Source organism: Oxyura jamaicensis, chromosome 3, assembly GCF_011077185.1.
Source record: "Oxyura jamaicensis isolate SHBP4307 breed ruddy duck chromosome 3, BPBGC_Ojam_1.0, whole genome shotgun sequence".
Lineage (NCBI taxonomy): Eukaryota > Metazoa > Chordata > Aves > Anseriformes > Anatidae > Oxyura > Oxyura jamaicensis.
The window spans coordinates 31,496,894-31,512,343 of record NC_048895.1 but is presented as its reverse complement, the minus strand read 5'-3'; the positions used below and the strand labels follow the sequence as shown (position 1 = coordinate 31,512,343).

The window sequence follows — 15,450 nt, the reverse complement described above, 5'->3', positions numbered from 1 at the left end:
CAAAGATCTTTGCAGGTTTTAGCTTCTATGCTCCTTAAAGTCTCTACCAAGACATTTTATAGTCTTACTTCTCAGCCAAATTTGTACATATTTTACCGAAGTAGCTTGCTCCAAAGCATAAATATGTTACAGCATTCAGAAGAAAAGGCCTGAAATTCTTTTTGTGGCCTGCATAAAGCATGTTTCCCTAACTTCATATACAGATTCATGTCTACTGTAATAAATAAGAAAAATAAAATTCTTCACAGTATGGTAAATATCCGTACCAACTATTAAGAATTAACACAAGTAGCTGAAAAATAAGCGTCAGGGAACGCTACCACTAGATCATCAACCCTGCTTATAAAAATACACAACTCATGCACAATTCATTTAATTTACCAGAAAAATTATAAAGAGAGGATGGAGACAAAAAAGCAATAGGTTGCGAGCTTACATAAGTCAATGAAAGCTCTGCTGAGAATGTGCTAGAAATTGGGAGGATGAAGTTGGGAGGAGGTGGAGATGATGGTGGCACTTATTGCACAGAAAACAGCCACAGTGCTGGTCACGGTGCTGGTGTATTTTTTTCAGTCACATTGGCAGTCTGCAAGAGTAAACAACATCAAAGGTATTTTTGTCTGTCCCCCTAGCCCCCCCTTTTTTTTTTTAACAAAATAAAGAAATCAGCAGGCATGCTCCTGTGTACGTGGTTTCCCACCACAACCTCTAAACCAGCTGCACAATTTCAAACCAGTCTGACAAAATGGATAAAGAAATCCAAAACATGAAGTCTTGTTCCTATGTAACCAGCCAGCTAGGTAGGGAAAAGAGACCCTCTTACCACCCCACCTAGAGAAAAGCTGAAGCTTCAGTGATTAAACATGAGAAAATCCACTTATCTGCAAAACAAATCCATGAAAAGAAAAACAAGCTCCTTTCATTCCATTGCTCAAGGAACTTATAAAGCTGCCACACGCAGTTACACTCCACATTGGCACACGTCTCTAACATGGACATGTACGTCTTTAACACAAAGACTCGTTCTGTATGTAACATCTTATTTTTCAGTCCTCCTGTTTCAAAGGAGCTTGCTTCAGGGAAGGCCATAACCTACTTCCCCCTGCCAGGGGTGGCATGGCCTTCACCCTACTGGTGAGAATCATGCAAAGTCCTCTGGCTTGGAGAATATACCTTTACTCTGTGACAGCCCTCCACAGTGTCACAGAAATAACCATGCCAACAGTTAAAACCCAAGGCAAAGCAAGGCAGCTAACAAGCAAGGCCTGCCCGTATTGTCTGTGCTACTTCCCCATGAGTTTGAACTGAAACCACTATTGTGTTCTACAGACCAGCACAGGATTCGGGGCATGTATTTAAATACTGTTTCACTCTGAGATCCCTTTAACTCCAGGATCTCCTTACATCCCATTTGATTTCTATTCCAGGGTGTGCTCCAACCTCACATTATGAGAGCTTGAAGTCATCAGCTCCATATGATCAAGCCCTCTCTACATTGAGACCATTTCTCATCTCACTATGATCCTCCCTGATTAAACTAGTCTATGCATCACACACCGCTTTAGAAAAAGGAAAATAATATTGGAAACATCTTTTCTGAAGGACCCTTAATTTGTTCATTAATACCATTTATTTAACTCTACCACTATCAGACTTCAGAAATCACAGGACATGCCTTGTTTTCCTGAGTTGTGGTGGTAAGAGAATATGGCATGTTTGTATATACCATATTGCGATATGGCAATTTACTTGAATAACTTACGTTTGGGGAATCTGAATTAAAGAGGAAAGGTATCATGGAATTTAATTCTTTGTCGTGCATCTTAATGTCTGTACACTAGATAGGCCTTTAGGCCTATCTAGTAGGAGGAAATGAGAAAAAAATCCATCTTTTAATGTTTATAGCAAATGTAGGTTAAGTTGAGCACCCTGTAGTCTAAACAGTTACATGCTAAGTTTTGTTTGGGAATGAATTTGTAAAAATGAGTATGGTGAGAAAAAATCTACTAAGTGTTAAGTGTGGTCTTCAACACAAACATGCAATAAACTTATGAGTGTCTGAGCATGAGGGAAAGTAAAAGGGTAATTAACACAGAACATGAAAAAATGAATGGGTTTTATTAGTGCTGGTAATAAGATATTGTAAGGCTAACCTCCACTGTGATCAAGCCAAGTATATAAGTTAATCAAGACCTTCACTGAAATATTTCTGTTAACACTTTCATCTTACCAGTGGGAATTATTTATACAAACGTTTTCCACTGCTAGCATGACAAGGTGATCATTAACACAGCACAGACCATGCAAAAGACCAAAATTAAAAACATGCGAAAGTGGCATTACGCTGGTACTGTAAGCAACTACCATAAATAATTCTGCTCCTCAAAATGATTTCAATAGTCTTGTTCTACATCTAACAATCAAAAGCCCTGTATGAAAAAAATCTAATTCTTGAAATTTAAATTCCTAGGCTTCCCAAGGATGTTTAACTTGACTTTCACATGCATGAGAAATCAATTTGTTCAGCCAAGGCAGTTCCAAGTTCCCCTTGTAAGAGCTCATTTGGAACTGATTATAGGAAAAAAGAAGTCGACTTTTACACATCTTAGGTTTTGAAGTAAGGGCCCATTGTGTCCCACAACTGCTTTCACCCCCACCCCCACCACACCACTAATTAAAGCAACCAAATGAGTGGAAAGGCTACGGCTCGGGGAATTGGTAATACACTAAAAGCATCTTTCATTCTACGGAGCTGCTTTGGCTGTGGCACAGGTAGGTTCTATCTTGGTCATTAAAAATGCTGAATGCTGACTTATGTGAAAACAAAGAGGTGGTTTAGGTTAGTCTGCAAAGATATTTACGTTCCCTGCCTTGCTCCCACCCACACATACACAAATGAAATGGTGTGCAGAAATCTGCTTGCAGAAGTGCATTGTCTCCTCCTCCTTGGTGAAACACCTCTCAGTGCAAAATGGCATTGCAGAGAAATCTCAGTATGCTAAGTGCGTGCCGTGGAATGGGGCATGGGCCTTGCAGGGGACAAATTCTGTGCATGCTATCAGTGTCATTTTTTCAGAGTTGGTATTTTATGGTGAAGTTTGATGCATAGGGCAGAACAAGAGGAAATGTGCACTGTTGACATCTGTTACACCTCTGATGCTGAAAGACAGAGACCTTCATTCTCCTGCAGCTGTCAATTAGGGTTTTCCATGAGCAATACATTTCCAAAAAATAACGGACTATTTCCCATAGCATTAGACACGTATTTCTCAGCATACATCTTCCTAGTCTATGTATAATGCAGATGAATATTTAAATTATTATATATTTAGCCTAAATATGAGCAGTTTACTAACTAGATGTCTACAGGACTGAGATTAGACTTTTAAAGTTTTGCACATTTAAGGCTGTGAGGTAACAAGGATATGAAATTAAGTAATTACAAACTTGTAAAGTTTTGCAAGCTCTCTAGTCCATCACGTGCCTTCACTTGTTATCCCATCTGAGCCTTTCCCCAGCACACCACATGTGCCCTGATGCACGTAGCCAAGCCTCTTGCTCATCTTTCACATCAGACCTTCCAGAATGCCGCTCTCCACTACACCGTGAGGGAGATAGTCGAGATACTAAAAATATCAGAGATGCTGGGCCATATCCATTTGGACTGCTTTCCTTCATGTGACCTTCTCTGTCTTAAGCAATCCAAGGAGGACAGAGACAGTTGCAGGTTATGAGTCACTCAAGACTTCTTGCACACAGTCCTGCTTACACTAGTGCCAGCTTTCACCTGTGCCAACTAATGAATGGCTGAAAAGTTACCACCAACTTCCCTATCCCAGTTTTCCACCATGTCTAATGCTTGGCTGGACGCTATGAGACAGTGAGCCCCCTGTAAAAATAAATTCTTTCCTTTTGAAATGTATGCAACTACCTTTCGTAAGCCCAGTGGTTTTCTTTCTTCCATTCCCTTTCCCTACTTGTTAATTATTGAACAATTCTTAATGTTAACAGGATTTCTTTTCCATTGTTGTTTGTCTGACCGTTTTGCAACAAAATCTGGCTTAAAAAAATACATTATTTTTGAATAACTGTCCTATATCAAATTGCTCAAGTCTGTAGCCATTGGTCTTTCAAAAATAAATATCCTGGGATAGTCTCACCCTTTCCTAGCAAGAGTGAAAGGCAAAGATCAGTATGAATAAAGTTATGGTTCTATCAAAAAGAGAACTGCAGCAACTGGCCTCCAGACCGTGCAGTGTGTGCTAAGACTTCGTTTCTACAGATGAAGGACAAGCTACAACATTACTATTGCAAGTTTCATTTCAGCTTTTCCAAACCAATAAAGCTGGAGCCCATTTATTCAAGTAATACATTTGAATCTTGGTATGAATACGGAACACCGCAGCAAAATGTCACACAGATTATACGCTAGGTCCTGCAGTCTTCATATATCATGGAACTTCTATTATCTCTGCTGAGATCTCATTTCAAAATTCTAGATATGATGATGAAGCTGAACATTTTTGTTGATTCTTAGCATGCCCAAAACCACGAATGTAGAATGCTAGCTACAGAAAAGGAAACAGAATCAAAACACTAACTGATTAAACAAACTAAAACCCCACCAGAACACTTCATGACTTAGCTTTAAGAACTAGTTGGCAGCATAGGGCAGATAGTAAAATTTATTTTCCCCTAGCATCCCTTGCCATCTTGCCACTCATCTATAAAAGAGATTTTTTTTTTCCAAAGGCTTCCAAAGCATCAGCTCTTCTGCACTGTGAGCTCATGTAGAGAAAGCATGAATAAACTCTGTTCAGAAGAATGTGATCAGTCCTTAAGTTTTATTTACTATTGGAGAAGCAAGATTTTGCCTAGTTTAGTGGCCTGGTTGCAAAAGTTTTTTCAATAAAGACAATTATCACTGCTACTTGCTCTCTCTATAATTGGTCACAGAGTAAAAAGCAAGCCAATAAAACACACGTGGATTTTTATTTATTTATTTTTTTTTTGAAGACTAAGATACCATAGATCTGTCTCAGAAATAAAGTGCACTGCTTTAAAGGATCAATACTGGTGCTATTTTCCTTCTATCAAGAGGGCCCATGGCTATTAACAGAACAACACTTTTACAGAACACATCAGAAAACCTCGTTTCATAGGCCGATGAAGTTTCATAAACAGTTGCAGAAGGATGTGAATTCTCTCTGTCTTCAAGTAAATGGCTCTTCATTAATATTTTAGTCCGACAAAAACTCCAAGTTTAGTAGTTAGGGTGGGGATCATAAACAGCCTCCCTCTATTCTGGTTTTGTAAGCAAAGAAAAAAACTGAAAAGAAAAAAAAAAGAAAAAAAAAAAGCACGGGGAAATAACACATTCAATGATGGGTCCCTAAGCCCAAAGCTAACTTCCAAAGAGTTTTCTGAACAAAATATTTAAGCCCATTTTATATCTTTTCAGCCTATTTTTCCTCTGTGTCTCGGGAAAATATCTAAAAATTATTCAAGAGTTACCACTGAAACAGGAAACAATCATATTACAAATACAACCTGAAAGACCACAATTACTTCCCTATCAGATTTTCCAAAAGTTTTCATAAAAATAGGAGATTTTGGGGGGTGTAAAACTAGAACTTCAGCTGAAAAATAAATGTTAAAGACCCTGAATACACACATTAGCATAAAAAGATGGTACAATTAGACTACAGGTCAAATCTGCTCCTGGAACAGCACCAAATTTGTTGTAGCTGAGAGACCAGGTTCATTTACGCTTCTGGACCTCAATTCTTTCATCCTTGCAACTGACCTGTAATTGTGCCCATCCTAGAACTATTACAGGAGATGTGAAAAACACCAAATTATAGCTTCTAGCCACAGTAAATATTTCATAATCTCTACCACGTGTCATTTTGCTTTCTGGAACAAGTTTCTTAAATGTAAGGTCATCACAGCCATGTCATCAGGTAGTCACCGACTAGCACAGATAGTTACCGTCTACTCAGTTTGCCAGGATTTAAATGGTGCTGCACAAATCCTACACTGTGCATACACGTAAAGAAGTACTCACCTCTAAAAGCACAGAAGAGGAAAAAAAATGGAAACAGCCAGAGGTATTGTCCCTTAAGCAGAAGGCTGAACACGCACCATTTTAAGAAGCACGTTGTCCTCTGTGAACCCTACTCTACTTATGATTCTACAATTACTGACAGCGTAAGTACGCTATCTGTGATGTTGCCTTACATGGCCTACGGTACTTTTCAGTAACATCTAGTGCACTTCAGAGTGCAGAGTGTTCCCGTAATTCCCAGCAGCGCCCCCTCCATCTCCTTGCTGGAACCCCTTTCAGTGCATTCCAGGAACACGCACACAGCTGTGTGACCTTTCCTCCCGTCCTCAACGCGCTTTATCTAACATAACCAAAGAGCTTTCACCTCCTTACAGTGTCTCTGAATACAGTTCTACACTGCCTTTGATTATAACACTGCAAACTGTTGCTGGTATTTCACACTTTGCCACTGAGTTTGCAAGAACACAACAGCATCCTTTTAATATAGAATATTACATGGTCTCCACGCACAGCCTTTTTAAAATAAATGTCATTTGTGGAAAACCATCTTGTTCTGCAACATGAGCGGCTCTGCTTTGCTGTGAGGTTTTTCTGATTTTGATTGTTGCTAGCTTTTATCATGAGCTCTTCTGCTTCTGCCTGGGTGGGTCTTGTCTACATCCCTTTTCTGCTCTCCATGACTTTAAAGGCCATTTGGATAAATGCCTCCTCCCGTTTAATCCCAATGCTTGGCTGAAACAATTCCTCTTTTATAGCAGGTTTAGAAATCCAGTTCTTTCTGGGGAGTTGTGCATCTGGTTACCAGAATGCAGGTATGAAGACTTACATAGCAAAATAAATACTGGAACTGATCCCAGAAAAAAAATGCATTAACCTTCTTTCCACTTGTCCCCAGTACCAGGAACATGCAATCTTCTGGCTAACACAATGAGCAGCTTTCTTTCAGTAACCCAGGCAATGCTCTGAGAACTTGCGGACAGTTCCCAAGTGCCCCGCTGCACATCACAAAATCTGAGGAGGAGATTTTTCTAACCAACAGGCTCCAAAATTATAAAAGACTCTCAAGGTAGCTTAAGAAGCACGGATGTTAGTAAGAACTCTATAAATGAGCTTTCCAATTTGCTGTTTTTTCCTACCCAGGGCAGTTGGAAGGTCTTGAAATTGATTCAATTGTGGGAAGCTCTTAAACTTTCCTCACAACAGTGGTCAGTGTCATGTACCTAGAATGAAAATGTTCAATCTTCTGCATGCAGCACCAAAAATCTCCTTTTTGGGGTTAGCTAGTGAAAGAGCTCCAGACACTTTCAGCACAGCATTCTCTACAGCCAAGTTCTGACTCTGTGTTTTCTTAACCCCTCCATCAATCTCTAAAGAATCTACACAAGGAAAAAAATGCACAAGTCTTACTTAAACCAAGAAGAGGAAATCTATCGCCTGTGATCCTGCCACAGACTCCAGCTAATACATCCTCAAAACAGTGCATGCATGCAGTTCCCTAGTTTACATTCAGGTAATTATCATGTATTTCTTAAAGCCAGACAGCTGCCAGAACTGGTTTTAAGAGATGCAATTAAAGGAGTTATTTGAGGCCTCAGCATACAAAGAGGTCTATTAGCCTAACCTGAACATCAGGGCAAGTCATCCAGTGCATGAGAAAAGTTGAACCCTATACATTAATCTTTGTCCAGGATCAGAGTAACCCGACTCGTTTTATTCACCACACTCCTCCCGTTTGCCTCTCTAGAATGCCACGCCAGCACCGAAGTAGAGCAAAAGCAGTGGATCTGTCCCCAGGTTTGGCAGGAGGATGAACACGTTGGTTATATGGAACAGAGAGTTCTGAACACCTCATCAGTCCCTCTCCTTTACCTGCCTGACCGGGAGGGAGAGAGACATAGGGACATACCGCTTGCGTAGCGCACACGCGGTGCTGCACAGCTTCCAACCCCCAGCTCCTTGCCAACTCCATTCCCCCCGCAAGGGCTTGGCACTGCGTAAGTAAACAGTTGGGTCTGGGGAGGAGGAGAGGGTTAACTCGATGCTGTGATGAATTCAAGCTTTAAGAAATCTTTTTTACACGTCCACCGAAAGGTAAACATGTGGAAGAAAAGCTCCTTTTGCTAAGGCCAAAGGAATCGTCTGAAAACACTCCGTTTCAAATGCCAACAAGGACCTGAGGCAATAATCAAAGTAAAACACATTTCTTTACCGTTTCCTGTGTCATAGGTGGGATACTCTTATCGTGCATCTGAACACAACACCAACACTGGTGTTTTTAGCACTGACTTTAGCCCAGCATTTACGCTTAGCCGCTTCACTAACGACTAGAGCAGATTTCATCCAAGTCCCTTGTCCTGGAATACTTCATATGGATTGGTCATAAAGGACTTTTGGGGTACCAGTTTTGAGATCAAGGCGGTCACCCATGATTTGCTGATATCACCTGTGGTGTTGATGATGAATGCCAGACCATTGTGCTACGTTAATATCATATGGCCTGAGGTATCTCTTATCTTCTGAGTGATTTATGAGATCTTGTTAGGGCATGTATGTATGAGAATTTCTGCAGTTTTTTTAGAGAATAGTATGAAAGAACATAAATCCAAGCAAGATTTCTTCTCCTTCACATGTTAATATAGTCTCATCTCCTCCTGTCCTACCTCTGCTAAAGGCTTATTTACACACCCCACCTCCAAAAAGATAAATAAATAGGCCTTGCTGCACACACCTGTATGATAGAGACCCCTACTCTACAGTAAAAAAGTTCGTATTTGAATTTACAATCTATATATAAAGTGAGGGGAAAAAGGCATAAAAAATGGACTGCTTTGCTTTTCTTCCTGTCACAGAGACAGTGTGATGCACAAATAGAGAGATTTTATTCAGCCAAATGCTAACGCCTAGCAAAGAATTCAAAGTTACCTTGCAAATGTCTCCTTCTTTAATTAAATGATTCCCCTCCTGCCTCCAGCAGCTCATTTTAACGTCTCCCTTTGCGCACATTTACACTCTCTAGTCAGTAAGTGAAATAAAAGTTACTGGAAGGCAATCTGCACGCATTTAGTCCGACACATTGAGATGACGGAGATACTGGAGGGCACTAAACCCATGGTCAGAACCCAATTTCCACAAAACCTCAATCAAATCTGCTACATAGACCTGTGCCGCCCCTTCCCCAGCAGCACGTTTGTCACCTTCACTATTTTACTGAAGGTTAAAAGTCAAATATATCAGGAAGGGAACATCCTGTAAGAGACGAAAGAGATTTTCATTGCCTTTCTTGAAGAAACTCCTGACCCAAGAGTACAAGTACCCTCCAGTGCTTAGTCCTGCAGCACATGGAATGGGAACAGAAGGATCAGGATCAATGTACCTGAATTTTTGGCCAGTAAGTTTATCAGCGATATGTTCAGAACTGACCACATCACCTGCAGCCCCAGTCCTAGCCTCAGAATTATGCAAGAAGCAAGGAAAATATTAACAACACTGGGCTGACTTTCTGAGATGCTTATGTGTCCAGTGCTTGGGGCAGGCCCGGTTACCTTGTGCACGCTGAGCAAAGCTCTGCTGCAGCTATGCAACCACCAGTGAGCTAACTTGTCCTGTCCTATACTGCTCTGCCACACTAAATGCTGGAAGAGGTTCCCCAAGGCCTAAATCACATTCAAAAGGACTGTTAGGCTCCTATTTTATTCAGGTGCATTGAAAGATTTATCCAATTCTGCGGGTCTAATTGCTCTTCACTTTTAAAATTGTCAGAGCTGAATCGAGTCAGCTAAATTGGTGCAAATGCTATCAACGCTAAAAATGCTCTTAAACCAATTTAAGGTTAATTTGGTAATTTGCCAACATAAAGATTAATCTAAATGAGTTATAATGGTAAAAAAATAGTTTATCTAAACTTTTCTAATACCAACAAGCTTTCTAATACTGTCAACTTTACTTTAGGAAGTACTTCTCTAGATAAAAAACCCACAGAGGAAAATGACAACAATGAATACAACTTTCCTGCTTGCAATGGAATTGGTCAGGATATTCAGCAAAGCACTCATCAGTAGAGAAAGTAAACTCCTTCCATGTGACTTAAATCATCTGCTTTCTTGTAAGGAGTAACCCTCTTGGATAAGCAACGCCGCTGTGAATAGGTCTAGACTTTACACAGCCATGGGTCACTAATTTAATTAGATTTCAAAGCAGCTATTCTACATTTACACCGAATACAATACTTCCTGTACCCTCCCTCATACTAAAGGAATAAAACAATCCCCCAGAAGTTTACACCTCAACGCATGAGGAAACAACAACAAAGTGTACATGCAATACCTCCAGTTACAGATCAGGTTTATATTGTCCAAGTTATCTGTAAAACCTTAACTACCTATTAAGCTGTTATTTTTAGCAAGCAAAACAAAAGGTTTTCTCCTTTCTAGTGAGACAGGATTCTGTTTGACCTGCTCTGTTCTGAAAATGACCGCAGCCAGCCAACCTCAGTAACCCCTGCCCCCCCCATCATTACAAGTTTTTACCTATATTACAAAATTAAATCAAGTTCCTCTGTATGAATAACATAAATAAAAACAAACTTTACCAGTATCAGGGGAAGTCATTGTCTTCGAAAAAAAAACAAACAACATGTTTTGCAGGAAGTTTTGAGGGAGACAAGGACAGAGCATAGGAGCCCTGCTGTGTTGTCAGTGTTTGGTCTTCTGAGCTTTTCTCCTTTCAGCTGAAAATGGGGGCTGTAATTTTGACAGAGTTCTTTTATCACATTTGTTGCCCTGGGTTTCAGACTCTGCAAGGTTACTGCTCTCATCATTTGAGAGATCCAAAGCTGCATGGATTAGTTACCCAAGGATTTTTTTTTTCTTCCCCCTCTCACCAAAAGCCATGAGGGAGTAACAAGAAACTAAGTTCATATTCCCTTCCAGGAGCTCACGTAACACTTCAAAGAATTACACAAGATAGGAGCAGTTGCAGGAAGTGAAACCACTCTAATAGAAAGGACCAATTGGCTCCAGTTTCACCACCTATAAATGACCTGAAAGTACTTATTACATGACACAGTCGTATTGCTACACGTGTTCTGTAATTCAGGAACATGCAAGCAAGGGAAAAATATCCTGTAACAGTTACGTTAACAATCTGTGCAAGTAATCTGGAAGTTTATTACAATTAACAGAAGTCCAGCTTAAACCATCTTACCCTCCTGAAGCAGAATAAAAATTCAGACTCACTCCAGCTGTTGCGTTCAAGTATGTGCTCTCTCATGCTGCGTTTTGCCACAGGACAAGCAGATGCCAGCTTGTATCAGTTATCAATTACATAGGCCTAATCAGAGTTATCAGGCCATAATCAGATTTCTTTGGATCTCAGACATATATCCAAAACTTAAGGTGTTCATTCCCTAAGCTGACAATTCAGTCCTTCTGTAGACAGCTACAGCTTACTGCTTTACATGCTGTTTACAGAGGTGAGAGCTTTGTAAAGAGCAGATATAATGAAGCTAGTGCCAATGTTTCTGGCAAATCCAACACTTGCATTTTGTGAGCAGAATTCCCACTTCGAGTGCAGCAAATTAACAGTGAAAGGTGACGCTTGCAACAACCACTTTCTTCAATGCAGTATTTCTGGAAATACGAAGTCTGCTAGGGCATAAAAATGATTGATGAACAAAACAAACTTGAAATTATAATATCCCGTTTGATCTCTCATGTTAACTAGTGCTAATGGTGATAAAACAATTACAGAGTGTATGGAAACGACATTGTAGTCGCAAAGCACAGAGAAATAAAAGGAGTTTAGTGGGGAAAAATGTCACAGGAAAGAACAATAAGAGAAATGTTAAATGGAGGAGGAAAGAAACTTTATTCTTTCTTTTCAAGAGTGTGTACTTTGCTATTCACAACAGGTAAAAGACATTGATTTCATTAGAAGTAGTTTAAGTGAAAGTACAGGAAGGCAAAAGTATAACTAAGGGGTTAACCTAAGTTTGGGGAGGTGGTCCCTATCCTAATTAGGAACATTGAAAATAAAAACCAATTATAATACTAATTCCTCAATTATGGCCACTTCTGCTCAACAAATTGGTAGTATTGGTATCACCTTGGTATTAATTAGGAAGACAGAGCCCTTAACATCTCAGCCAGCTATGGGGGAGTATCCCAAGGCACAGGGACACAACAAGGAAACAGGGATGAAATACAGGAGCCAGAGAACAGCATTGCATTATTTCCAGAGAAAGTACTATCTTGAGGTATTTGAGGATGGCCCCAAAATGCCACTGTCAGGGACCTGAGACACACACACACACAGAGACTCTTGATATTCAACAGAGCTGTAGCAGGGACCAGATAAATTGCCAGAGCGGTGATGAGTGTGCTGGAATCAGAGCTGTGGGAATTCACAGGAAAATAAAAGCCATCTTTAACACATCCCTTCTTTTTCCTTCTACCCCACAGCACCATGCCTGAACAGTGCCAGCTCAAAATTACATCTGCCACATGAGCACATTCACAGCTAATTCTATCTGCAGCAGCAGAAAACACACATTTTTTACTGCTGTGGTTGTTTTAAACCACAGAGCTGCTTTATCAACAGTCTAGCAGAAGTTCACATGGAGATGACCCACCACATTGTACTACTGGCTGCAGCCGCACTGGTACAGGCATTACTGAATGGCACAGACCAGGAGGGTCCACCAGAGAGAAAGCTGCTTGGAAGCAATTTTCATATTTATTCACAGCACACAGAAGAACGCTTCAGTAAAGACTCTTAAAGCAAAGTACGTTAATTAGTTAAGCCTGCTCAAGTTTGTGGCTATTTTAAAATTACCAGGGTTGAGTAAACTAGGGCATGCAGACAGAAGGGCCCTCATCCTTGAAAGCACATTGTTGGTATTCTGAGAATTTTATTTGTTGATCTGGAACTAAATGGATTTCAAGGTCTAATAGTGAATCAATGAGTTGAATACTGTTTTTCCGGATTCCTTACTGTGATCAAGCTATTATAATGACCAGAGATCCAAACAGTGTCTTCCATTGCATTGTATTAGAGCAATGCTGGCATTAAAGAATTTCCAGCATTACTACTTATGTGATAGTTGACTCATCACAGCAAGAACCATAAAGCTGAACACTGCTGTTGTCCTTTTTACATACCCGTAATAACCATTTGCAAATTATACCAAGAACAGTAAAAACAAAATAATAAGGCATGGTGGGTGTAAAATCTCAACTTACTGTTATCTTCCATGGTAGGGGTTTGTGAGATACATGGATCATTTCACAGTTAGCAAGAATTTTGTCATGAGAACTGAAATACTTTTGTTTTTCAAGTATCTCATACTGTTGAAAACGGAGGAAAAGTTAACATACCTGTTCCTTTACTGCTCGTTTTTTGAGATTGTGCCACTTGTATAATCTCAGCAGCAGCGTCCCTTACCACCAAGTCTTCATTTTGCAGCAGGAGGACCACACATTTCCACATAGCAAGGGTATCAGAGAGACCTATATTTATTTATGGAGAAAATTAGAATTCCTTTTCATTCAAATAAATTCCATTTCATTCAAATAAATTCCATAATTATGTTTGCACATTTAAACATGACAAATTCAGTGAAACACTGAAATGAGGGCAAAAGAAACGCACTGGGAAGAAAACTAGGAATACAATCAAAATACATCCTGCTTATGTGTGAACTTTATCTAGGTGGTTGTCTTAGCTTGGTTTAAACAGTAGATCACTCCATTCCAGTTACCTTCCAGAGAATGGATTGCTCTAAGTTAACTTTAAGTTTTGGGTGTTCTGAATTTTATATAGTTTCTAGAGTACATAATTCCTGTTTGGCAAAATATTTGCTGCTGGAGATCCATTAACACAATGTGATGATGGATTTCCTGTCTCACTCTGCCTAGAACAGAGACTGCCAAATAAAATTTTGTTCAGATATTGCTAGCAGTGCTGGCCACAAATACCATTACCTGCAGGAAACATCAAACGATCACACCTTGCAGGGATCTTCTCCCTGTCACCCCTTCTCCCACGTCCACCTCACCTCACCACTCACCAACATGCCCTGCCACCCTTAATGCCCTCACCTGTTGAAACCAAGCCAGGTTTAATCCATGAGGGTAATTACCTGCGCGCAGCTATTAACTGATAACTGCCAAGGTGGAGGTGATCATCTTGTAAAACTCAGACAGACTCCACCTATCACTCCAGAGGCAAAGCACGACACAAGCTGTACACAGCTTACAAAACCCTTGTGTCATTTAGGGGTGCCCCATGAGGATGACCAGCTGAAGTGCAGAAGTCACCACAGCCATACGTTTGCTGGGGTATGATTAAGGTGGAATGACTTCAGCTCTCGTTGAGCATCCTGGAACATCCCTTTTAGAGGCAGCCCATTGTGAGATACTATCACTTCCTGGTGATTACAGAGAACAACAGACTGGCTGCTTCACTGCTGTGCTGGTTTGCTTCAAGCATGTTATCAACAGGTCTATCAGAGATTTATATTACAGGGCTGGCCAGACAATTAAATCTATTGCACTGCTTGGCCAAAATGAACTGCTTGAGGCTTTACTTCACAGGCAGAAGCAGCGTTCCCATATTTCATATAAATTGCCTATTTGGGAATAGCATGGAGTATAATAATTTCAGAAAGTAGTTGCTTTTTTATAGCACAATATGCTCAATAATGTTACGCTGGCACAGCTGGAGCAGAAGAATTATCCTATTCTAGATTCAATCACCAGCTTTCCGACCTAGACAAGTTGCCATCATACCTGCCAGAGGTGGAAGCCTGCAAATGTGTTTTCCAGAAAGACTCCTATGAACACTCAAGCAGCGTGACAGAGAAATCCAGTACATGCTGACCTGCACTGGCCCTCCTCTTATGAATGCACTTCAAGGAAGTCTTGAATGTACTTCAAGGAAGCCTATCAGAAAGACTACAGCTACAGCTACAATTCATACAACTGCATTTTTCTTTAGCTTCTGCTTTCAAGAGTATGTGGTCAAATGAGCTGATGCAGAACGAGGCATAAAAATCAAAACTGTTTGTGTGTGCATGACCCCCTTAACAGAATGATTCTGGGTTTGTATCACTGCAGCGCAAGAGCAACTCGTGCCCTTGATTCTCCCTGTAGCACTTGACAGTTTCAGAGCTGTGAAGAACCCCAGACTATTGATTCTAGGTTGTATGGAGGATTAGTTCTGCATCTTTCTTATCCAGGTCCGATTTTCAGGGCAAAGAGCCAATTTAAATGGCCATCCACTGATGCTCCGGGGGCTTTTATTTACTGGTTGGTTTGTTTGTTTCGCTTTGCTAAGAATTAAGCATAATAAATTGCTCTCTTAAAATATTATAAATACCTCTTAAA

General features: G+C 40.3%; 1 protein-coding gene across 2 annotated transcripts in view; it reads right to left on the bottom strand.

Annotated features, from left to right (window-relative positions):
• THADA (THADA armadillo repeat containing) overlaps positions 1–15,450 on the bottom strand; it is a 161,167-nt gene that overhangs the window by 14,703 nt on the left and 131,014 nt on the right. Inside the window, exons 36-37 of one of the 2 annotated variants that reach the window (XM_035321144.1) lie at positions 13,441–13,572; positions 522–586 (exon numbers count right to left, since the gene is read on the bottom strand). In XM_035321144.1, coding sequence (XP_035177035.1) covers positions 570–586; positions 13,441–13,572 — 149 coding nt within the window. In that variant the 3' untranslated portion in view covers positions 522–569. The remainder of the gene's footprint in view (positions 1–521; positions 587–13,440; positions 13,573–15,450) is intronic. The other variant, XM_035321143.1, reaches the window with a different exon arrangement.